The 23,385-nt window shown below is 58.2% G+C and overlaps 1 protein-coding gene across 2 annotated transcripts in view; it reads left to right on the plus strand.

Annotated features, from left to right (window-relative positions):
- The window catches only part of GAS6 (growth arrest specific 6), a 34,853-nt gene that overhangs the window by 4,365 nt on the left and 7,103 nt on the right, over positions 1-23,385 (plus strand). For both annotated transcript variants that reach the window (XM_064585865.1, XM_045869768.3), the window contains exons 3-12: positions 7,221-7,245; positions 8,935-8,997; positions 14,124-14,246; positions 14,954-15,076; positions 18,245-18,367; positions 19,211-19,332; positions 19,729-19,847; positions 20,200-20,389; positions 21,959-22,123; positions 23,200-23,368. In XM_064585865.1, the coding sequence (XP_064441935.1) occupies positions 7,221-7,245; positions 8,935-8,997; positions 14,124-14,246; positions 14,954-15,076; positions 18,245-18,367; positions 19,211-19,332; positions 19,729-19,847; positions 20,200-20,389; positions 21,959-22,123; positions 23,200-23,368 (1,222 nt within the window). The remainder of the gene's footprint in view (positions 1-7,220; positions 7,246-8,934; positions 8,998-14,123; positions 14,247-14,953; positions 15,077-18,244; positions 18,368-19,210; positions 19,333-19,728; positions 19,848-20,199; positions 20,390-21,958; positions 22,124-23,199; positions 23,369-23,385) is intronic.

Below are 23,385 nucleotides of genomic sequence, written 5' to 3' on the forward strand. Positions count from 1 at the left end.
ACACCTCACCCTACACAGGCCAGCCCGTCTCCTTCCTTGGGGTCCTCCTGCTCCCACCGACCCCTGTGGACTGAGGCCTCCCCTCCTGGACCCTCTCCTTCTTGGGCTTTCGGCCCTGGAAGGCCTTGGGGAAGCCAGTCCCAGGGGCTGGTCTCGCTTTGTCTAAGTTGGTTCCTGCTTCGCTCAGAGGCTGGTAGACAGGCCGGTGAGCCCAGCACGAGCAGGCCCGCTAACCCACTTTGTTGCCCATATTCGTGTTACTCTCAGGAGTCTGTAGGGACTTACACTGGGCTCTCCAGCCTAATCACAGACCAGGCCCTGTGGATGGCATGTCGCGTCCTTGCCAGTGGGCTCAGCATCTGCAGAAAACCAATTAAAGACATTTTTGGAAAACACTGAACGTCTGCCTTTGTTATTTAGGAACAAAACAGCCTTTTAAGAATCTGATGCTGTTTGAGTACGGTGCGGCCTGTTTCTTGAGAGCCCAAGTAGCTGGGGCCAGGCCATTCCAAACACTTCCCAGGCCGTCCCTTTGCTCCGGCACGGCTGGCAGGCACCCCGCTCTTTCCTCTTCCCTAAGTTCGGAAGCAGGGGCTGTTTCTGTGATGCAGCATCTATCGGGGCTCAGGGTGGTGCCGGACGTCAGCAGTGCTCGGTGCCTGGCAATGCGCATCCAAGAGCTCCCTGCAGACCCGGTGTGTGCTTCTAAGTTTTGGCCCTGACAGGGTACAGTTCGTTGAAAGTGTTATCCCTTTTCAGGAGTTGGAAGCAAAAGAACTCGGGAACCACATCAGGCCTGCTTCAGGTGATCACACCAATTACGAACGTATCGTTCAGATGAGATAGTGATGTGTGACTCTGTTATTTGTTTTCTCAGACTTCATTTTTCAGACTTGAGAATTGTTCCTGGTATTAGTGCGCATGGTAATAACACACATTTTTCCGCATCTGTCCCCCAAACCTGCCATCTAGACCCGGGTTGTGGGGGCCCCTTCTTGGAACATGCAGCGCTGTGGAAGTCACAGCTGGAATCAGCCAGCCCCTGGGGGCAGGCCTGTGCGGGCCACCCCTGCAGCTGCACGTCTCCGCACGGGGGCTGCTGAGGCCGGGCCGGCGCGTCCGCCCAGCACGGCGGGCATGGCTGGTGGCCTCAGGTGCAGCCCCCAGGCGACCCTCCGATTTGGACACACGTCTCTCTAGCACGATGCTTCCAACTGAGATGGAGGGACTTGTTAGGACGTTGCTGTTGGCGGTTGTCAGGGATCAGTGGTGTGAGTCTGTGCAGCGGACCCCAGGTTCCAAGGCGGACCCGCCGTTTGTGACGGAAGGATCGCCTTGGGTCTGCCCCGAGCGCTTGCCGTGGCTGCAGGCTCTGGGCCGCTCCGCGTCCACACCATGCTTCTCCTGTGCCAGACGCACAGCGAAACACCTCACGAGCACACCATGATTTTGCGTGACTCTGGAGAGGCACCAAGATGCACTTAAACTTCCCTTTCCTAAACCAGGAACAAGCTTTGCAATAGCGTTGGTCACAGCGTCGTAGGATGTGGTGGTGGGCCCTCATTCCAGGTGCTCGAGAAGCTGAGGCCTGGGAATTTACCTGGGGACTTGTGCAAGTTAGCTCTTCAGTGGGAGGATGCAGATGGAAACTCAGGTCCCTGGGCCCCAAGGTCAGCATGTCAGCATGAAGCGGTTGACCTTCAGAGGTGAGAAGGGTCTACACTGCCTGCTACTGGGTGACTCCCACTTGGTTATGTTTCATTCTGAAATTGGTTATGAAAAGGGCCCCAAGACCCCAGCTCTTCAGGGGGCTGTAGCCACTCCCTGGGACCCCACTGGCTCAGGCCCCTGTCCTTGTCGCCCCAGTGTGAGTTGGGCACTGGGGGATGGTCTTGGGGGCTGTGGGGGAGTGTGCAGCTGCAGGCCTCAGCTTTCAGCCCTACCACTGGGTGATGATGCCCAGGATTTTGTCCCACAGGAATTCCTAACAACAAACATGCACTTTAGTGTCTGAGGAAGGAAGAGGAACACCGCAGCCTTGTGGGGTGTTTCTGGGGCCTGCCCCCCTTGCAGGGCTGGTCCGGAGGTGCTCTGGGCTCGACAGGGGCTGGGGAGCTGCCCAGCAAGGGTAGGGGTGCCATGTTTCCTTCTGGCTTGTGGAATGCTTAAGCAGGCACCGGGTTTGGAGACTTAGGAGATGAATTTGGGAGAAAGAAAGGAAAGAAGGATTTTGTGTGAACCATGCTTAGAGAAACATGCACAGACTGCGTGATGATGGCCTTGGGGATTGAGCCTCTCCATTCAGGCCAAGGGGCCTGAGCTTGCCCGCTGATAGCAGGGAATCTCTCTGAGAGCCATCGTATAAACAGTGAGACCATGGTCGTGAGTTCCTCCAGTAAGGGCAAAAGCCGGAAAGAAAAAGCCTCAGTAAGAGCAATTCAAGTTGTCGTGACTTTGACAAGTTTTCCCTTAGAGGTCAAGTTTGCTAGCAAGACAACACGAAGGTCAAAAGATTAGTCAGTTTTTCTGACCCTTTCTTATGGAAAACGCCTTATATTTGTATCATGTAAATAAGCAAAGTTATTGTGACATACAAGCTTTGTTAAATAGTTTAAAGATTTTTGGAAGCAAAATTTCAGGCCGTTATTTATTAAAGGAAGTAATACATTCTTAATTTACTGAAAGATCGCGGCGCTGTTCTACTGTGATGTTTAAGTGCTGTCACATTGGGCAAACCCAGATAGAAGTCCTAGATAAGAGTCACGCTCAGCTGATGCGGACCTGTCTCCACTGTGCTGGCCGCGAGCGTCCTGTAAGTCCCCGGACGCGTCAGAGGGCAGGAATCTCGGACACTGGTGTGCACGGTGAGCCGCAGCATCACTGCTAAAAGGGGTCTCGGTTCCCCTGGTTCACCGCGTCCCTGCAAGGACCTCACTTGCCTCTGAGGGGCTCAAAGAGTTAAGGGAGATTTGGACATGAAGGTATTTACGAGCTGTCAGTTGCTAAGTTCTAGAATTTCCCAACAGCATGTGGTCCCATTCAGAAGCTACATCAGGGTTGACTGTGCTCAGTCCACACTCTGAGCCCAGGTAATGCTTCTGTCTTGATAAATGTACATGTTGACCAACTAGGCTTGTGTGGTTTTTGCCCATTTTTGGAAGGCAGATCTGCTCTCAGACTGTTGAGTCGGGTAGAGAGACCACCACAAACCCCACCAAGCCTCAGAAGAAGCCCAGGGGAAGAAGTGCACAGGATGGCCCTTGGAGGGGATTCTGGAGCTATGGGCTGGGCAGGTTGCTGGGCAAGTGAGCTTGCCCAGCTCATCAGTGCTTCTGGAGCTGGAATTCCAGAATGGACTGTCCTGAGATAGGGGAGGAGATGGGTGGCAGGTTGACAGCCCACAGGTGACTGCCCCATGGGGAGGGTGGGCAGCTCCATGCTGTTCTTGACTTTTACCCTGAGGGGGGCCCTGGGGGCACAGACCCTGCCAGTCAGACTGGGGTCCCAGGGGTCATGCAGGGCAGAGACTGATGGGAGGTTCTGCCCACAAATGGTAATTCTCAAGGATTTCACCAGCCACCTATTGTCCTTTTCTGCAGTTCCCTTCTTAGTGAAGGGACAATCTGGGTGACAACATAATTAAGGAGCAGAGACAGGGGAGGTCCTCTCATGGAAACACTGTCCTGTGGTTTCAGCTCACGTTAGACGAAAGTGGACGGAGCCTGTCCTTGGGCATAGGTTCCCGTGTTTATAAACCCTCAGGGAACAGGAGCATGGGAGAATGGTGTCTGACAGGAAGGCTGCGTTTGTTGGAGGCCTCAACTCTGTTTGCACGGGGATGAGCTCTAGCAGGTGGGCTCTCGGCCAAGACAGCGCGCTGAGCCTCCTGGAACCAGGCACTCTCCTGTAGATGGGGTGTGAGCTCCACACAGGGCTGCTTCGCTCACGGACGACCCTTGCCAACAGTGGTGACAACTCAACTGAGTCTCACGTGCACCATGGCTCATCGCCCCCGGGGGGTGGGCCCTTGGTGTGAACGGCAGAAGGAAAGCTGGGCAAATGGCAGTTAATCGAAGGATCTAAGCTTTAAAAATGCACTGGCAGCTTGGAAGCTTAAGGAACCATAGTACTGATACTTCCAAGTTTTGAAATAGACAAGCTAAGAGCACTGATTTAGATTTTTCTCCCAGTGTGCTTATCTATGTTATAAGTAAAATTAAGAATCCAATACTTGGTCTAAGTCAGTGAAAATTGTAGGACTGTGTTTGCCTATTCATTCATTCATCCATCCACTCTTCCATCTACCCACCCACCCATCCATCCACACTTCCATCTATCCACCATCTATCCACCCATCCATCCATCCATCCACTCTTCCATCCATTCAACCACCCATCCATCCATCCACCCACCTACCCGTCCATCCACCCACCCATCCATCTATCCACCCACCCATCCATCCATCCACCCACCCAACCACCCACTCTTCCATCCATCCATCCATCCATCCATCCATCCATCCATCCATCCATCCACTCTTCCATCTGTCCACTCATCCATCCATCCATCCACCCACCCACCCATCCATCCACTCTTCCATCCATCCAACCATCCATCCATCCATCCATCCACCCACCCATCCACCCACTCTTCCATCCATCCATCCACCCACCCACCCACCCATCCATCCATCCACCCACCCATCCATCCATCCACCCATTCACTCATTCTTCCATTCATTTATCATTCATTCACCTGTTTGGCAATGGCTCCTGAGGGCATTCAGGGGAACAGTCAGCTCCAGGCCAGGTACTGGGCAGATAGATGCTGTCCTTCCCCTCTGGGAGCTTCAGCTCACAGTTTAGCAGCCTGCAGTTTAGCTCACTCCCTTCTATCTTCAGCTGTTTAAGTAAAGCAGAAGCAAACCCCTGAGAAAAATGATTGCCAGGTGACAAATGGTCCCATTTCCAACCCCGGTGGTCCTGGCTATTCCCTACTCCTGACCCCACCCCAGTCCTCATGCAGCCCCATGCCAGGCCTTGCTCCTTATGTGGTCAAAAAGAAAGAGGGTAAGTTTGTAGGTCACTGATCCCTGGTTTTAAATCTGGTTGTCTGATCCCCATGGGGTAATGCTCATGAGAGTCAACCCAGCTCCTAAACCTCAGGCCACGGTTTATGTGTGGCCAATTTGTGGTGCAGGTGGGGGCCAGCTCCTGTGTTTGGTGCCCTTCACTCATGGAGATTTCCATAGGTCCTCCTCTCTGGTCAGAACTTTGAAGGACAGTTGGAAATGTCTCTTTCTCTTGGGAGAAAGCATAGCGGTTTTAGGTGTATTTATCTCAGCTTTGTAGTTATTCAGGGTTAACCATCTCTGCCCTAGATTAGCAGCCAAATTAGCATCATCCCCACCCCAAATAAATCTAGCTCACAAATTAGGATAAATTGTCACCAGGTTATGGCTCTGTGGTTTCAGAACCCACATTCCCGTAGGTGTGGTTAACTGAAGGGAGGTGCACATGTCTTTTCTCAGTGATGCTTTTCCACAACAATAGAACTCATTATTAAAGCATATGACAAATAACTAGTAACAGTCATGGTTTTGAAAAATATAATAGAGCTTTCTGGAAAGCTGTGATAATGCCACCACTTACAACAACCGGGTACTCTGCCCACCGTTCCTCATTGTTTCCAGTCTGATTCTTGGTTTTCTGAGTGGACACATCATGCACCCATCCTAAATCTTTCCTTCAGAGCCAGAGCCGTTCCCTTTGTGACAAAGTCTGGGGCAGCTTTGTCCCTCTAAACCCAGAAGATACCACTGCCTGCCTGCCCTCGGCTGCGGGGGCTTTGTCAGGGCGCCCCTCCTCGCCGGCCTTCCCTGTCTGGGCGTTACCCGTCGGTGACTGAAAGCCACACAAAGACATGAGGGTGGCGGGGTGCCCCCACCCTGACCAGCACTGGCCTCCATCACATCTGCCTCAGTGGCGCCCTCACAACCGTCACATGAGCTGAAATAACAAACTCGCTCTGACCAGGACTTTTCTTTTAAAGGAGTTGTGAGTCTTTTTAAACCACATCTTTACCAGAACATGACTTTCTGGAAACACATCTGAGGGCGTCTTTGCAAAGTGTCCCTGGCATCTCTGCCCGTGCTGTGGTAACTGGGGGGCTGGCCAGCCCGTGGGCAGCCCTGGGATCCCCTCTGCCTGTCACTGCAAAGGCAAGGCCAACCCTGGTCGGCGTGGTTCCGGTGACCATGTGCCGTCCAGAGCTCATCCTGGCTTCCCGACCTTGGTCACACGCCACAGTGTGTTGTGAACATCCATCTGCCCGTCTCTGATAACGGGCTCGTTTAACCAACCATGCTGTGGTGGCGCGGGTCGGATGGAACAACCTACCCTCACAGATTCGTACCCATATGCAGCCGACACCCAGCAGCTGGTGAGGGCTGCTCCTGCATCGCTCGGTTCCATCAGGGGGCGCATCTATGGCCAAGCTGCTCTGTGATGGACCCTAAGTGGGATACGACAGTGGACGGGTGGGGGCTGCTTTAACCAGCCCGTGGCCTGGCGTCTGTGGCTGGGGCCACGGACCCTGGGGACAGTCCCAGCTGCTCCCTGCTGTGGCCAACACGAGTGGTCCTAGTATTGGACGGCCAACATGGACGATGCAGACCTCTTAATTTGCGTTCATGGACAGAAGGACCCCAGCTTGCACCCTCCATACCTCATCTAACACCAATTTCTTTTACCAGTACAGTGGATGCAAATCAGTGCTCATGTGCTCATGGTCCCACCCAGGTCTGCACAGCTCTGGGAGGAGCCTGGCGTCCGCGAGGGTCTAGACGATTATACCCATGGCCATCCTCATCCTATGAGACGCTTTACGCAGCACCCCCTAGGTCCCTTAAATGACATCACTGTTGCTGCTTCCAGAAGATCTAATCATATCAGTGGTTTTGCAAACATCATTCTCTCCCACTTCCTCTCCTCATGCCATGGTCTTCATGGCAGAAAGTGGCTTTCTGGGTGCTTCTCCTCTGCTGTTACTGGGCCAGCTGTGGAGAACCCCCCCCTTCCTCAGACACCTGTCTCCCTGGTGTCTGTCTCTGCCTGCTGGGGAGGAAGGCGAGGTCCCACTGCCCAGCTGCACCGGGGGCTGTTTGGGGAGCCTCGTACCGTGTCAGTAAACTCTTGCCCCTTCTTCTTCTTTTTCCGCAGGACTATTTTTATCCAAGATACTTAGGTAAGTGTACATCCCTGCTTCTGAAGTTGTCATAAGAGAATAGAGGGGTATGTGTCACGTGTCCGAGACAGCTGAGCCAGCTCATGACCCAGTTACTCCCGGAGGGGAGGCTGTAATCCCACAGTAGGTTTGGGACTACGTAGAGCATGCCAGTCAAAACACCGGTTTGTGTCTTTCACGCCACAGGATCCGTGTTAACCTCGATCCAGTGCCATTATTTGCAAACAGCTTCTCGGCTCTGACTCCAGGCTTAACTTATTGTTTGGGAATGTGATTGATTTAGTGGGTCTCAGACATTTTGGTCTCAGGGTCTCTGCACTTCCAAAATTACTGAAGACCCCAAAGAACTTTTGTTCATGGGGGCTACATATGTTGCTATTTGCCATATTATTAATCAGAACTGAGAACAGTAAAAACTGTTTTTGTTTAATTTGAACAAGAAGGAATGTATGAGCAGACACCCCTGGCCACCGAGCAGGGATATCACTGTGCTGGTGGCCTCTGGAGAGCTCCCCTGTGCACTTGGGAGAGAAAGTAAAAGGACAAATGACAGCCCAGTCTAACCTGGACAATGAGAAAGAGCCCCTGATTTCTCTAAGAACTGTTCCTTTAATTAATACCATTTTAAGAAATTTTTGGATGCATATCACTTAATAATGAGATAAATCTATTCCAGGGTCTTCCTTTTTAATTTTGTAAAGTGCATTTTGGTAAATTTTCCATTGGCCTTATATCCTCTTAGAGGTTCTTTCTCTGGATCTATATCTGGCAACAAGCAAAGTGGACCCATAATTGGCCCTGAAAAGCCAGAAACCTGCCCGCTCCCAGGCTCCCTGTCGGCCTCCACAGGCCTGGCCCCTGGGTACTGGGGGTTTGCTTCCAGAGGCAAAGGGTGACCAGCTATCCCAGGAGTCCCCTCCAGGTTGCCCGGGCCCTCGTCCTCCTGGACATGGCATAGTACCAGGGACCCTACTGAAGGATGAGACGTGGCTCAACACTGTTGTGCACAAGTTCAAGTTTCCGGGCACTTTCCTCTGCTCCTGTGTGCACCCCTGGTTCATCAGATGGATGGTGCGGGTGTGCAAAGCAGAATGACTTTCAGAGTAAGGGCAGTGTTTCCAAATGGGGGTCCACTTGAAATTGAAGTTTAACTCTCTGATCGCGATCAGAAAACTCCCTGAATGTTATCAGTGATCCTTTAGTGCCATAGCAGAAGGAATCCCCGGGAGAGGCTGCAGACAGACCTTTGGACACAGAATTCTGCCCTTTTGGTGAAGGCATTTTCTTGCCTGCCAGTGTTAAAATGATCTGTAATAGAGGCACCTGGGTGGCTCAGTCGTTAAGCGTCTGCCTTCGGCTCAGGTCATGATCCCAGTGTCCTGGGATCGAGCCCCGCATCGGGCTCCCTGCTCCGCGGGAAGCCTGCTTCTCCCTCTCCCACTCCCCTGGCTTGTGTTCCCTCTCTCACTGTGTCTCTCTCTGTCAAATAAATAAGTAAAATCTTCAAAAATCTTCAAAAAAAAATTAAAAAAAATCTGTAATAACTAAAACTGAACTCTGTTGTTGCTTCAGCACCTAGTAAACATGAATAATCTCCTTTTCCAGAGGTGTCTCAGAGATGACATAAGTTCTAAGGTCCGTCCTGTCTCCTGTGACAGGAATGACGTGCTTTCCGTCTCTCTCTTGCAGACTGCGTTAGTAAATATGGATCTCCGTACACAAAGAGCCCAGATTTTGTTACATGCGTTCAAAGTAAGTTTGTCTCCTTCCTGTCTTCCTCCAAGTCCTGTGGGTTTGGGTAACTTCAGGCTTTGCTGTGGTTTTCAGGGGTCTTGAATGTTTCCGTCATCCTAAGAAGGTGTAGCACCGGCCTGAGCTCTGCTCCTTTTCCGCTGAACTTTCTCTCTTAAGCAAGTAAGGTCTGGTTTTTTAAAATAGGCAAAGGCGCGTGCAGCGTGACATCTGATAACCCTTTCACAGGTGTGAGGAGCGGGTACGTCTCTGTGCCTCCCAGTCAAGCAGCTGGGCGCCCAGAATATTCTTAGACCTACTTAGGTGCACAGTCTTTGGTTTTGCACACATGCTAGCTGAGTGTAGCTGTTCATTGGCCACCGCCGCGGGCAGGATGTCTTCCAGCTCGGCGCGTCCAGAGCCCGGGTGTCCATGAGCACCGGCCTGGGTAACCAGAGTGCATTGCTGGACTTCAGGCTACTTCCAGTGTTTTATAATTGCAGACAAACCTCACACAGGTCAGAGTGTGTCTGCGGGGTGGGTTCCCAGCAGTAGGATTGTGGCCCCCAGCCCGCAGGCATCGTTCACTTTGATGCAGATCCGGCGGGGTGATTGGCCCTGTCGCCGTGTCTTTGCTAAGCTGATGTGTGTTTTTACTTTTTGGTCTCTTTCAATATCAACGGTGAAGAATGAGGGCTGGTCTTTCTGTTTATATTTTTCTCACTAATGAGTGAAGCTGAGCTTTACGTGTTCAGAACCTTGTGTTCTTTTCCTGCAAGTGATTTGCCTGTTTTTCTCAATTTGTAGGAGCTCTTGATTCGCCATTTGTCCTAAAGGTAGCACAATTTTTCCTCAGCTCATCATGCATCTTTCTTAGTAGTAGTAATGTCACTTTAAACGATCATACAGTAAAAGTGACTTTTTGCTTGTTGGTTCTGTCACATTTGAGCCAGGCGTGGAAGAATGCTGCACCCACTGAGCTGGCACGGACTCTGGGCCTTGCTCAGGTCCGAGTGCCTCGTGAGGCCAGCTGCCGGGTCGCCCCCAGCCCAGGTGTCAGTACGTTCTCCGCAGGTGTGGGGCAGCCGGGCTCTGAGCGCACCACCCCTGCTGCTCAGCAGGGCTCTTGCTGCATTCCACGTGGGGCCCGCACCCTCCGGGGACCCAAGAAGGCAGGGGAGGACCCAGAGCTGCTCACGGGGCCTGGCCTGCGTGGGTGGGTGGTGCTGCTGTGTCTGGACACCCACCTATCCACGTGCTGGCCGCAGGCCTTGTCTGACTGGCCAGGTCCAAGCCCCAGCCCAGAAGAGCAGAGGAAATGACTGATTTTACTCAGGAAGGGGAGGGGAAGGTGGCGCTGCCGTTAAGCTCCCGTTCCCCTCTGACCTCAGGGCAGCTCACATAGCAGGTGCAGAGCAGACTGGCTTCTGATTTTGGGTAGAAGTGCCTGTTGACTCGGGGTGGCCAGAACCCATGCCCATGTATCATGGGCAACCTGGAGCAAGCCCCCTCCCTCAGTCTCCCAGGGTTCGACCTGTGACCTCGGCCTCCGTGGAGTCAACCCGTGACCTCGGCCTCCGTGGGGTCAACCCATGACCTCGGCCTCCGTGGGGTCAACCCGTGACCTCGGCCTCCGTGGGGTCAACCCGTGACCTCGGCCTCCGTGGGGTCAACCCGTGACCTCGGCCTTCGTGGGGTCAACCTGTGACCTTGGTCTCCCCGGGGACAACCTGTGACCTCGGCCTCCATGGGGTCAACCCGTGACCTCGGCCTCCATGGGGACAACCTGTGACTTCGGCCTCCATGGGGTCAACTTGTGACCTCGGCCCCTCCAAGGGCCGAAGTGACCTCAGTGGGGCTTTAGGCAGACATTAGGGGGTGGGGTTTTCGCAGTTTTAGCTTTGTGTCATTTCGGCTTTTTGTTTTTAGCAATTTTTTTTATTGTTTGTCAATTTGCTAAACCAGTTTCTTCCTTTGAAATTATGTATCCAAATTGATTAGATAGTTTTAGTTCCTGGGTTTTAGACTGTGCTTTTCCAGAGATTATAAACAATTACCTGGTGCTTCATGCCTCCTGACCACGTGAGGATGTAAAATCATCGAGCTTTTGCTCAAAGGGAGGCTGCAACAATCGTGGGCCACGTCGTGCCCACGTGAGAGATCTTGTGGTGTTAGAGGGACTCGAATTATTCGAACAGCAACGATTCGCTCTGAATGGGCTTGAGGTTTCTGTCCTGGTGGCGGGTGGCCAGGGTGTGGAAGGAAGGGGTGTTCCTGAGCTGCCATTAGGAGGACAGATCTCGTGCCATCGCCATGTTGCGTGAGCTCCCAGCCGACCAGGACGCTGCCTCCCACGCCTGGCCTCTCCGTCCTGCCCCTGGGCCAGGCACGCTGTCCTCCATGGGTGCCCGTCAATTCTCCGAAGCCTGGGGCACCCCACAAATGCGGCGCCATCCTTACTGGGGACGAGGCCCCGAGGCCTGCCGCTCAGGAAGGAGGCACGCCCTGCCCGCCCCCCACCCCCGGAGCCAAACCCCAAGCCACCCCGCAGAAGTTGGTCTCAGCCCCTGAATGCGGGGACCCTGAGGTTTCATTAGAGGGGTTTAGGCATTCTAGGCAAATTCCAAAGTTAACCAGCCCTCGTGCCAAATGCACGGTTACGCACTTGTGAAATAACTAACTCTTTAACCAAGTACGTCAAGTGGAGACACATACCGTCCGCCTGCCCTCCCTCCCTCAGAGGCCCCTCCAGGCTCCTGCTGTGAGCAAGCTGGCCAGGATCCGGCACACGACCCCTCCTGCCCTCAGAGCCCTTCGGCGCTGGGCTTGACCTCACCCTCCCTGGCCCTTCTGCGCTCCAGAGAGTAACCTGCGGTGCAGCCAGTCCGGCGGCGTGGGGACCGCAGGGCTGACCTGCCAGGCCCCTGGGCAGCTGTGGGACGCACTGTTCCCAGACCCCATTTCCTCATTCCTGCCCATTCCTACTTGCGTGCGGGTAGAAGGCATTTCCCTCGCCCTGCCAAAAACAACTGTGCAAGTGTCACAAAGCCCTTGGGGACGCTGTGTTTGGCCAACACTTGCCACAGGAGGAACCCGTTGACAGACATGGTCCCAGTTGTTAGGATGCAGGCCAGTATGCAGATTCCCCGAGAAGTGGGACCCTCCCTGACAGGTCACAGACCTGCGTGGGACAAAAGGACACAGCTCGGCGGAGTGTTGAGTCACGCTGCCAAGAGTGGACAGGAGACTGGGGGGTCTGGGGATTGCAGGGCCGGCGAGGCCCAGACGTGGCCCTGCTGGAAATTCGCTGCCGAGGACCAGGACCAAGCCCTGTGGCAGAAATTCAGAGCCCAGTCCTGGCGTCAGGCTGGAAATGTCAGTCATTTTAAGAAAGAAGAGATGAATTGGTGGTGAGTGCCCACCTGGCCAGCCTCCCCGCAGGACGGACACAGGCCTGAGCTCTGGGCTCTCGGTGGCCCTGTTGGTTCGGGCAGAGGGAAAAGCTGGAACGCCATCACGGAGCCAGACAAGCCTCTCCACCACGACCCACCCGCTGCATGGTTGCGATGGGCCAGTCACTTCGTAAATATGACGGAAGTGTTTGTACCCGGCGGGGGTCCTATGGGACGCGTGGCCCTGGAGAGGCGGTTGCGGGGTGAGAATGTCCTGTGGCTGGTTTGGGCCAGTCCCGGGTGTTACCTGCCCTCCACGGCCTGGCCGGCCCCTCGCCCGGGCCTGGGGATGGGTATCAGCCAGTCGGCCTGGGAGGCCACAGTCCGTAGGGCTGCTGGGGAAATGTCCTCGTGGCCCTCCAGTGACAACCACCCAGAGTAGCAGGATTTGCCATGATTGTCACTGCAGCTGAAGGGATCTCGAGGTGGCCGTGAGCGCTCGGGTGTCACCTTCCCCTTCGTGCTGGCCCTCGGTTTGGACCTTAGCCACGGACCCTGTGCTGTCCAGGGGCTGGACGAGGCACGTGTCCACACTGGAGGACAGGACAGAAACGGGAGCCCACAGAGCCACCTCGAGCTGTTTACTGTCCACACGGGCGTGACAGGAAGGGCGGCCACGGCTTGTCAAGCAACAAAGGCATGAGCACACCCACACAGGGGCTGGGAGGGACAACGAGCAGGCTGATCTGGAGCCGGAGATCTCGTGGGCCTGCTGTGTGAAGGGCACGGTGGGCGTGGCAGAGGCCGGTCTGTGCCCGAGGGCAGTGCGGACAGACAGATGTCAGGCATCAGCTCCCTCGTTGAGATTTCCAGAGACCTGGTCGGGGGGTGGGGGGTGAGCTTCAGAGACTCAAGGCTGGCCCTCTCCCTACGGCCTGCCTGCCCGGCCGGCCTGGCATTCTCTGCCCCCGCGGCTTCGGGCTGAGCAGCTCCGGGACAGAGGAGTCCCTCCTTGCCTGCCCATCCAGCATGGCCATAGCCCGGCAGAGGATTCTTGGAGCTCTGCTGTCCACCTCCAGCACCCTGGAATGTGCGGCTGCCCATGGGTGGGGCTCTGCCTCAGCCTCTGAGGTGGGGGATGGTCCCTGGGAGCTGGAGCCTCAGCGGCCTATGCGAAGCTCTTCACACACCGAGCCCCTGGAAGGCACTCCATGTGACAGTCTCAACCATAGCCCCTAAAGCAGGTGGAAATTGTTCGGTGATTGATGCTCTGGGCCAGGCAGACCGCCGCCCGAGCAAGGGGGTCAGAGCAAACCGGCTGGCACCCCTCTCTGGAAGGGCCAGGGCAGCCCCCCATCCAGTGACGGGTGTGGGGGTGCTCCTGCAGCAGCCAAGCCCTGGCGGGGGAGGGCGTTGGCAAAGGTCGGTGGTAGGGTTTGAGTGGACAGGGTGCCTGGCCTGGGAAGGTGGGGGTGTGTTCCTCATGTGACCCCTTGGGTCAGCCAGGGGTCAGTGGGCCTGCCCCTTGTGAGGTCAGAGCGTATGGAGTCGGGCCAGGCCCTGCCCGATGGGCAGGTGGCCACTCCCTCTGAGCTGACCTGGATTTCTTGGACCCGGACAAGGGTCCGCCCAGCCTTTCCCAGGACCGCCCTCCTGCCCGGAGGTGGGGTCTGTGCCACCAGCCTGGGCCTGCCTCGTGCCCACCCCTGAGCTGCTCCCTCCCAGCTGACCCTTTTCTCCTTTCTTTTGACACAGACCTGCCTGACCAGTGTTCCCCGAACCCCTGCGACAAGAAGGGGACCCAAATGTGCCAGGACCTCATGGGCAACTTCTACTGCCAGTGCAGGGCCGGCTGGGGCGGGCGGCTCTGTGACAGAGGTGAGGGGGCCCTGCAGCCACGGGCGGGGTGGCGGGACTCTTGGGGGAGGGGCTGTGGCCCGTCCCTCTGTTTCCAGCCTGCCCCGCCCCCGGGGACACAGGGGGCTTGTTCCAGCTAAGGCAGGAATCCCAGGCTGTCCGGGGACCTGGCCACTCAGGGGCGGAGGGAGAGCAGGGGCAGGGATGCCCCCAGGGCCCCTCCAGCCCCCGAGAGCAGGAATATTCAGACAGTGTGGGAAGGCCCTGCTTCTGCCCCCAAGCGCTGGGTGCTGTCCAGTTTGAGAAGCATCGGCTGCTGCTGGCGGCCTGGAATGAAGGAAGGAGCCACCATTGGGCTGCCCCAGGGGGCTTGGTGTCTGGGGACGAGAGAGTTTCACGGCCAGCCTCCCTGCCTGCAGTGGGGGGCGGGGGGGATGCCCAGGACCTGGTTACCTCGGGGGGCCCCTTCACGGCGGTGCCGAGCCACCCCGGGCGGCAGGGGGGCTGCGCGAGTGGGGGTCGGCAGGCTGAGTCTGGCCAGATCCACCCTCTCCAACCCCCGCCCTCCGCCCGTGCACACTGCGGGCACGGAGCTGGCCCCGAGGGCCGTCACTGCCCCCAGTGCTGCGGGGTCTCCCTTGCCCTCTGCCCACGGCGCAGACGCATGCCCCCCGGGGGTCGTGTGCCGGCTCCGGGCACTCCCCCGTCTCTCTGTGTCCTGTGTCCAGATGTGAATGAGTGCAGCCAGCAGAACGGGGGCTGCAATCAAATATGCTTCAACAAGCCGGGCAGCTTCCACTGCGCCTGCCTCAGCGGCTACGCCCTCTCCCCCGACGGCAGGACCTGCCGAGGTAACGCCCGGGCCGCGAGCCCCTCCCTGCCTCCCTGTGCCCACCCCCCGCCCCTCCCCTTGTTGTTTGTGCAGTTGCCAAGTTGCCAGAGTCAGCCCGATGGCCAGATTGCTGAAGTTGACAGTCCCGTGGGCTCCTCCGAGAGAGGCTCTGGGGGGGCGGGAAGAGGGTGGAGGGCAGCCCGCAGAGCACATGTCCGGGCATGTCAGCGGCCACAGGAGCTGCCCCAGCACCCGGCACAGGATGACTCACCGGGGTCTGAGGACCGGCCAGCCCAGCTGAGGAGACCTCCCCTGCTGCCCCAGGAAGGGGAAGCAGCTGCATGCATCCGTGTGACCGGAGCCCAGGACGGAGCCCCGGGAGCCCAGACAGGGGCTGGGGCGGGAGCAGAGCCTTCCTCTGACCCGGGAGGCGCGCCTGTCCACGCCCGCCCGGCTTGCTTCCCCAGGGCCCCGACACCCGCTTCCCTCCGGCAGAGGCTTGCTGTCCACTGAGCAAAGCAGAAGCAACTCAGCCCTCCCTCAGTCTGGGGGCCCCGTGGCCCCGCGCCCTGACCACCCCAGAAAGTCTGCAAAAGAAGGGCAGCCCACTTTACCGGGGGCTCTCACCCTCGCCGCCCCCGCCCCCGCCCCCCGACACAGACCTGCTGGCATCCACTGCTGGCGTGTCCCTGAGAACCTGGACCTTTCTTCAGTGCTACCCGCCTACCTGGGGGTGGGACAGAGTGCTGAGGGAGAAGCAGCCTCAGGAGAAGGCTCGCGCGGCGGCCAGCGCCACAGGTGAACCTCTGAGTCGGACAGGACGAGGGGCCCCCTTCCCAGAGCTGCCGGCTGGCCCCGAGGCCAGAAGAAAGGGACGTCTGTGAGAGCGGCCGAGGGCGTCCCCATGTTGGGCACAAGGACTGAACACATTCGCCCAGTGGCCTCCGGATCCCTGTTCTCTGCAGCCCTCAGTCCCGTGCGGGGCGCCGTGCTGCCGGGAGCGTCCTCGGGGCCAGTGGCTGATGGTGCCGAGTGCCACGCGGGAAGTCCTGCTCTAGCCTCCTCGGAAGCCCCTGAGAGGCAGAAGTCTACTTCCCACCCGCTCACCAAGTCTGTGGTGTGTGAGAGAGCCTGAGGGATGCCCTGCTTCCCAGCGCCCTTCCCCTCGGCGCCACATGCAGGACAGGGCGGCAGGGTCTTGCACCCGCGGGTTCGGCGGCCGCTCTCCGTAGCATGACTGATTCATGATGAGCGTGATGGCAGGTGCCCACCTCCGCTGCCAGGTTTCAGGGCGTGCCTGCCGATACCAGCTCACGTACACCCTTCCTCTTGACCATCACCTGTTTCTCTGGGGACCCTGGACCCCAGACCCAGCCAAAGGAGGAGGCTGTAAGGAATGAGGAGCCTTGTCACTGTGGTACGGACTTTCCATCTTCTCCTCGATCAGACCCTGAGATGCTGGGAAGGGGGCAGTGGGGTCACTGCACCCCACTTCTGCCGCCCCCCAGCATCCTGAGACAGGGGCTCGGGCCTCTCCATTGTCTCTCCTCGGCTGCAGGAAGGGATCTCCAAGCTGCGTGGCAGGGAGGTGGGCCGGGTGGGGCCTCTCCTGGGGGAGAGCCGATGAGGCCCCGGGGTGAGTGGGGCAACAGGGAGCAGGGCCTGTTTGGGGCCCCGGGGCCACACAGGACTGGGTCTAGGCTCTCTGTGCCTCTGCCCGGTGCCAGGGCCACGCCCTGTGTGCTGCATCAGCTCTCCCGGTCACTGTGCTCTGTGGCGAACGGTCGGACAGCAGCAACTTAACGGGCCAAGTGCTGGCAGGGTGCAGGGTGCAGGGGCCAAGAGCCTGGGGTCACGGGGCCCTCGGACAGAGCTCGGCCCCATGGGCCCCCAGCCCCACCCACCATGGCTCTGTGGCCGTGGCTGACGGCCAGTGTGGGAGAAGAAGCCGGGGTGGCGTGGGGCCGAGTGGGCACGTGGGGTCCAGAGCTTCGTGCACCGTTTCCTGTGGGGAGGGGACGGCCTGGGATGCCCTGATGTGCTGGAACAAGGCAAGGACAGGAGGCCCTCCCTGGTGCTGCCGCCGGCCATCCCGCAGGGCCCTGGGATTTGGGGAGACGCGGGCTCTCGGGCCCTCCTGCCACCACAAGCGCTGCGGGGGCTTTGGTGAGCTTCTGTGCAGCGGCTGAGGCTGGGGGAGACCTGCTGCCGCGGCGGCATCTCTCAGGCTGGGTTCGGAGAGCTTCACGCTAACCAGGCATCCTTTGTGTGGGGCCCGTGTCCTGCAGCCCAAGTGTGAGCGCAGTGCCTGCCCAAGGGCGGTGTCCCCCCAGGTGTGGCCAGTGTCCGTCAGGAGCCAGCACCCACCTGCTGACGGGCGGAGGCTCCTGAGCTCCTGGACGTGGGGCTGGCTCAGCCTGGCTCTTGGGCTGAAACAGAGGCTCAGAGGCAGACGGACAGAGTGAACCCAGCGGCGTTCACACTGCCTCTGGGGGGCACCTGTTGCTGCCCTGGCTTTTTCCCATGGTCGGTGAGCGACATGCTAGGGTTTTCGTGTTTGAGAGCCTGTGTTTGTTGGTAAGCTGCCCTCGTAAGGAGTTAGGGATCATTGTGAGGCTCCGTGACACAGGGGTTATTCGCTGTCTGAGGAATCCGTGTTGTTTGAAGTCATAATTGCACTTTCTAGACACCCCTTCTGTCCCTGGCAGAAATGGGTTTTTAACTGCAGAGGTTTTGGACTTGTTGTTTGCCAAGGTGGCAGAATGGATGGAGCCTCAGGAAGAGCCTCGATAATTGATCATTACTGTGGTGTTTGATTTCCATCAGAGGGGCCTGGTGTGTGGGGCTCCAGGGACCAGGGGCACCTCCATTCGGGAGGCCCCGGGGAGTCCTCCTTCACCTTCCTGTGCCCGAGCACTCACCCCCTGCACAAGCACAGCCCTATCCACCGGTCTGAGGTCAACCTTGTCACCTGGGATCCCGGTCGGAAACGCCCCCCACCCCCCATGCCTGAGCCTGGGGCTGCAGGGTCCAGTGGATGGAGCGAGGGGAGGAGGGCCTAGGCAGCCTAGGAGCTGAGCTGAGTGCCGCCCAAGGCTGTGGCTCACGCTGCAACACCTCCCTGACCAGCCGTGGACTGGCCACTGGCGGAAACAACCCTGGTCAAGTGCTCTGCTTTCTTTTGCAGATGTGGATGAGTGTGCAAATGGAGGTGCCTGTGGGGAGGCGCGCTGCAGGAACCTGCCAGGCTCCTATTCCTGCCTCTGTGACGCGGGTTATGCGTTCAGCTCCCAGGAGAAGATCTGCCAAGGTACCCCTCCACACACATGCACACCGTATGCCACACTCACACCTGTGAACACGTGTGGGCTCGTGTATGCATCCATGCACACACAGCACATGCACACGTCACACGCATGGGTAACACATGCATGTGCACACACCTGTGCGCACATACAAGCTTGTGTATATGTGTGTGCGTGCCCACACATGTGCACACACATCGCCCATGTGTGCATACCATACACATATGCATCCCCAGGTGCCTCTTCATGCAACAAGGCACCTTCTCCAAACTGCCGCAGACACAGTAAAGATTTGAGGAGGAGGGACCCCTGTGCCACTGTGACAGATGAACCTCTAGCCAACCCTCAGGTCAACCTGCTGTGTTTGGGGACAGCTAATGAGCACTCCCTGTGTCCAGTGGGGAGCACAGAGAGGGCTTGTTTTCTTACCAGTCTGCCTGCCCTTCCCTTCCAAGGGGAAAGTGGGGTGGCCCCAGCCTGCACACCCTGCACACCCTCCTCCGTGTTCCCTGCAGGGTGTCCCTTGGGCCCCTGAAGCAGCCGCAGGGACACCTGCCAACGGCACCAGACCCTTCAGACCCTCAAGCCAAGAACTGCATAGACGTGGTTTGTGCACTGACCTGGTAGCTTGTTCCTTCAGCTGGAGAAGAAGCAGAGGAAGAGACCACTGACCAGCCCTGCACGTGGCTGCAGAGCTGGGGGAGCGCAGGGTGTGGCCTGGGGGTGGGTGCCTCCTGAGTCACACGCTCCGGAGCTCATTTTCACGGTGAGCACACCATGGGCATGATCAGAGAGATGGCGTGGGCGCTGCACATGGTGAAGTTTGCCTGTCTCCCTTGTGGTGGCAGATGTGGACGAGTGTGCGGACGGGCGCTGTGAGCAGGCCTGCGTCAACTCCCCAGGGGGTTACACCTGCCACTGTGACGGGCGTGGAGGCCTCAAGCTGTCCCCGGACATGAACACCTGCGAGGTAGTGTCCTCAGGGAAACGGGGCCACCAGAAAACCTGGTGTCCCTGGGGCCGGTGGCGGTGCAGGACAGGATGTCTGTCCCATGCATGACATCTCGAGGGCAGCTCCCCACCCACAAGTGACCCGGTGGCCTGCGCCCAGAGCACACACTGCCCTCCCTGTCCGCGTGCTCGGGCTCCGGGACACGTGTGCAGTCAGAGTCTCCTGACTCACCGGCCGGACCCCCGCTCGGCTCACACCTGCCGGTCTCCGGGCTGTAACAGGCTCTGGGTTTCGGTCAGAGCCCGGCCGGCAGAGCGGCAGAGACGGGGCTCCACTGCGTCCTGACAGACCCGGTGACTGGGAGGGGCTGTCCCTGGGGCGGCCCGCCTGACACCCCTCGTTCCCATCGCACAGGATATTTTGCCCTGCGTGCCTTTCGATGTGGCCAAAAGCATGACGTCCTTGTACCTGGGCCGCATGTTCAGCGGGACGCCCGTGATCAGACTGCGCTTCAAAAGGCTGCAGCCCACCAGGTGAGAGGCAGCTCACGCAGCGCAGAGCAAAGCGCAGTGGACGGGAGCCCGAGGCATGGCCGGCCCGACGCTCCCGGGGACCACCGGCCCCCACCATGCCCCGGGCAGCACCCCAGTGGTCCTGGCGGTTGGCCCAGTCCCTGCCCAGCCACGGCAGCACGGTTCCAGCTCTGGGCCCCCGGGTCAGCATGGGAGCCCGCCACTGCGGGGGCGCTGCTTCTGGCACCCAGGAAAGCATCCCAGGCTGCCCGCACACCGGCTGTTCTTCCCCGTCTGTCTGGGTCTCATGGGGCAGGAGGCCGTGAGCCGCCAGTCCGCGTGTCACCTGTTTGTCTCTTGTGCTGGCACTCAGGCTGGTCGCCGAATTCGACTTCAGGACCTTTGACCCCGAAGGCGTCCTCTTCTTTGCTGGAGGCCATCAAGACAGCGCCTGGATCGTGCTGGGCCTGCGAGCCGGCCGGCTGGAACTACAGCTCCGGTACCACGGTGTCGGCCGCGTCACCAGCAGTGGGCCTGTCATCAACCACGGCATGTGGCAGACGGTGAGTGTGGCCACCACCGCCCCCAGGCCGGCCGGGGTCAGGGGCTCCTGGGGGAGGGCCCTGGCATTTGCACACCCGGCAGTTAGGGGACACCGCACAGGAAGTTCACAGTTGATGGGTCAGGAGCTGCAGTCTCAGCGAGGCCGTTCCCCTGGGACACTGGGCTGTGTCCCCAGACGGTTCTGTTCCTCATGGCTGCCAAGAGCTGTGGGGGCTGCTGGTCACCCTGGAGCACACAGGAGGCCCCACCGCAGAAAACTGTCCGGTTCAGAATGTCCGTGGCGCTGAGGCTGGGGCCCCTGGGCTGAGGTCTGGGCACGGCTCCCATGTCCGTGTGTCTGCACCATCCTGGGACCCAGCTCCTGCGGCCTGTGCCATTCCTGCAGAGACGCAGACACACTCACACGCAGGCGCATCCTCCTGGAGAACGCCCTGCCCACCCAGAGCCTGACCTGTCGGTCCCGCTGAGACCACTGCCCTGACCTGCACTCCAATGCCCAGAACACAGCAGTCTGTGACACGCAGGAACCTTCCAGAAGTTCAGAGGCCCCTGGTTGGAAGTGGGCTTTTAGAAGTAAGCACTTGAGAGAGAAAAGCATTGTTTTTCCCTTTGGAAGTTCAGATAAAATGGGAAATTCTGAATAAAAACAGCGTGGACGTTTGCTAATCTCCATCCTGTGGTCAGGCCCGCTGCCTTCTTTCCCGAGCTCCTGAAGCACAGGTATTTCCAGAGCGGCGGGAGGGACACCGGCAGCAAAGCTCAGATAACACAGCAGAGCCGGAGGGTCGCGGCCGCCCTTGGGGTCGCGGGGCAGGCGCTCTGCACGGGCAGCAGGAGGGGCCCCAGGGAGGGAGGGGGCTGGAGGCAGTGCCCCGGTGAGGAAGCTGGGGGACGCATGACCCAGTTGGTACAGCTGCCCCACCCGAGGCATGAACTGGCCGCCCAGGGCGGGGTCAGCCCAGAAGCAGCCCCTCCGTCCTCCCTCTCCTGACGCCGTCCTGCTCCCCCTCTTGACCACACTTTGACCCACGCACCTCCATGTTTCCCACGTTAACCAAAAAGGAAATTGATGGACTTCTGGGGGCTAGGAGGACACACAGAGTGTAGAGAGATGGGTTTTTACTTCTCCTGCATGGAAAGGAGGAAAGAATGCAAACTTGTGGAGTGAATCCACACGCCCAAGCAGCATCCCGTCTGTGCCGGGCACCTAATTACCTGCTGGGATTCAGCAGCGTGCCCTCCTGCCCTCAGTGGGGCACCGCTGTGCACAGGGGAAGTGAAGCGCCCAAGTGGGAGGCAGTGGCTTCAGCCGGGATTCCCGCTCCCTGGAAGCAGATCGTGGCGGGGCTTCGAGAAGCTCCGGAGGGGCCCAGAAGAGTGGCCCCCAGTGGCTCCACGTGGAGGAGGCGTGAAGGGAGAAGCCAGGCTGGGGGGCCCGTCAGGGCCTGGAGGGAGGTTGTGTTGGCGCGGGGGACAGCGAGAGTGCAGGCGACGACGTTGCTCCCTGCCCCGGGGTGATGGGGTGCTTTTGCAAGGTGCGCCCCCCTCACGGCCCTGGTCTTCTCTAGATCTCCGTGGAGGAGCTGCACCGGAATCTGGTCGTCAAGGTGAACAAGGACGCTGTCATGAAGATAGCGGTGGCCGGGGATCTGTTTCAGCTGGACAGAGGGCTGTACCATCTGAATCTTACCGTGGGAGGCATTCCCTTCAAGGAGAAGGACCTGGTGCAGCCTGTGAGTACTGTCCTTAGCCGCGGTGTGGGAGCCCAGGCTCCCACGGAGGACAGGCGTGGCCGCGAGCTGCCGTGTTTCGCGCTCACCACACTCAGGCAGCGGTTTCCCGGATGCACCATGTGTCCCTGTGAGACTCGCTTGAGTTTTCATCTGAAGCGATAATAAAAATGCCTGTTTTGCAGTGGAGATAAAACACAATGAAATTATTCTTTACCAAAAGGAACGGTCAACTTTTTTGGACAATTCCCAAGAGCATTTGGGTTGTTAACCCTGCCAGGATTTCCACAGGGGAGAAAGACTAATGGGGAGGTCAGTACTAGTCATCCCTCAAAGCCCTGCCCAGCCTCAGCCCTCACCCTCGTCAGGATCCCTCCGTCACCCAGCATGTGGATGGCCGGGGCCAGAATCCTCCACCCTGTGATGATGATTCCCACACAAATGGGAGAAGCGGGTCACGGGCACTTTGACGTTCCTCTGGTGGGAGGTGTTGGCCTGGTCCTCCCTGCAGGGGTGGAGGAGGATGTCTTGTATACAACCTGGGGCATCAGACCCCATTCCAGGGGTCCCACAGTTGCTGTTTACACCTCCTCATTTTACAGACCAGGCAAGGGTGACCCAATTTGCTCTAAACCATGTAGCAAGTTCATGGTGCACTGGAATTAGCTGCTCAGCCCCCAGACTCACATTTCCGGAGGTACCAGGCACCACGTGGACCCTCGTCCACATCCTTCCAGTGGGCGGTCAGCGCTCTGCTTTGGGAGTGAGTGGGCAAACCCAATGCAGCCAGGAAAGGTGGGCATCCATACAGGGTGCACAACATCCTTACCTTGCTTGGGAAGAGGACCCACGTGAGTGCAAGGACTCATTCTGTCCAGTGAGGAGCCCTTTCCGGAAATAAACAGTCTCCGCAAGTAGGACTTGTCCATTTTGCAGTGGATTTACACACGCCTGAGCCACGCATCCCATCCCTCTGACCAGGGTGGCACCAGCCACATGGCCTCCCGCCGTGGTGTCTGGGAGCCTGTGATGTGGCTACATGGTCCTGGGAAACCACTGGGATTTCTCTGTCCTTCCAGATAAACCCCCGTCTGGACGGCTGTATGAGGAGCTGGAACTGGCTAAATGGTGAAGACACCACCATCCAAGAGACGGTGAAAGCAAACCCCAAGATGCAGTGCTTCTCTGTGACGGAGAAAGGGTCCTTCTACCCCGGGAGCGGGTTTGCCTTCTACAGCCTGGATTACAGTAAGTCTCAGCTCCGG

The sequence above is a fragment of the Mirounga angustirostris genome, unplaced genomic scaffold, assembly GCF_029215605.1.
Source record: "Mirounga angustirostris isolate CCGP_5_RB_7025 unplaced genomic scaffold, mMirAng1.0.hap1 SCAF_3, whole genome shotgun sequence".
NCBI lineage: Eukaryota > Metazoa > Chordata > Mammalia > Carnivora > Phocidae > Mirounga > Mirounga angustirostris.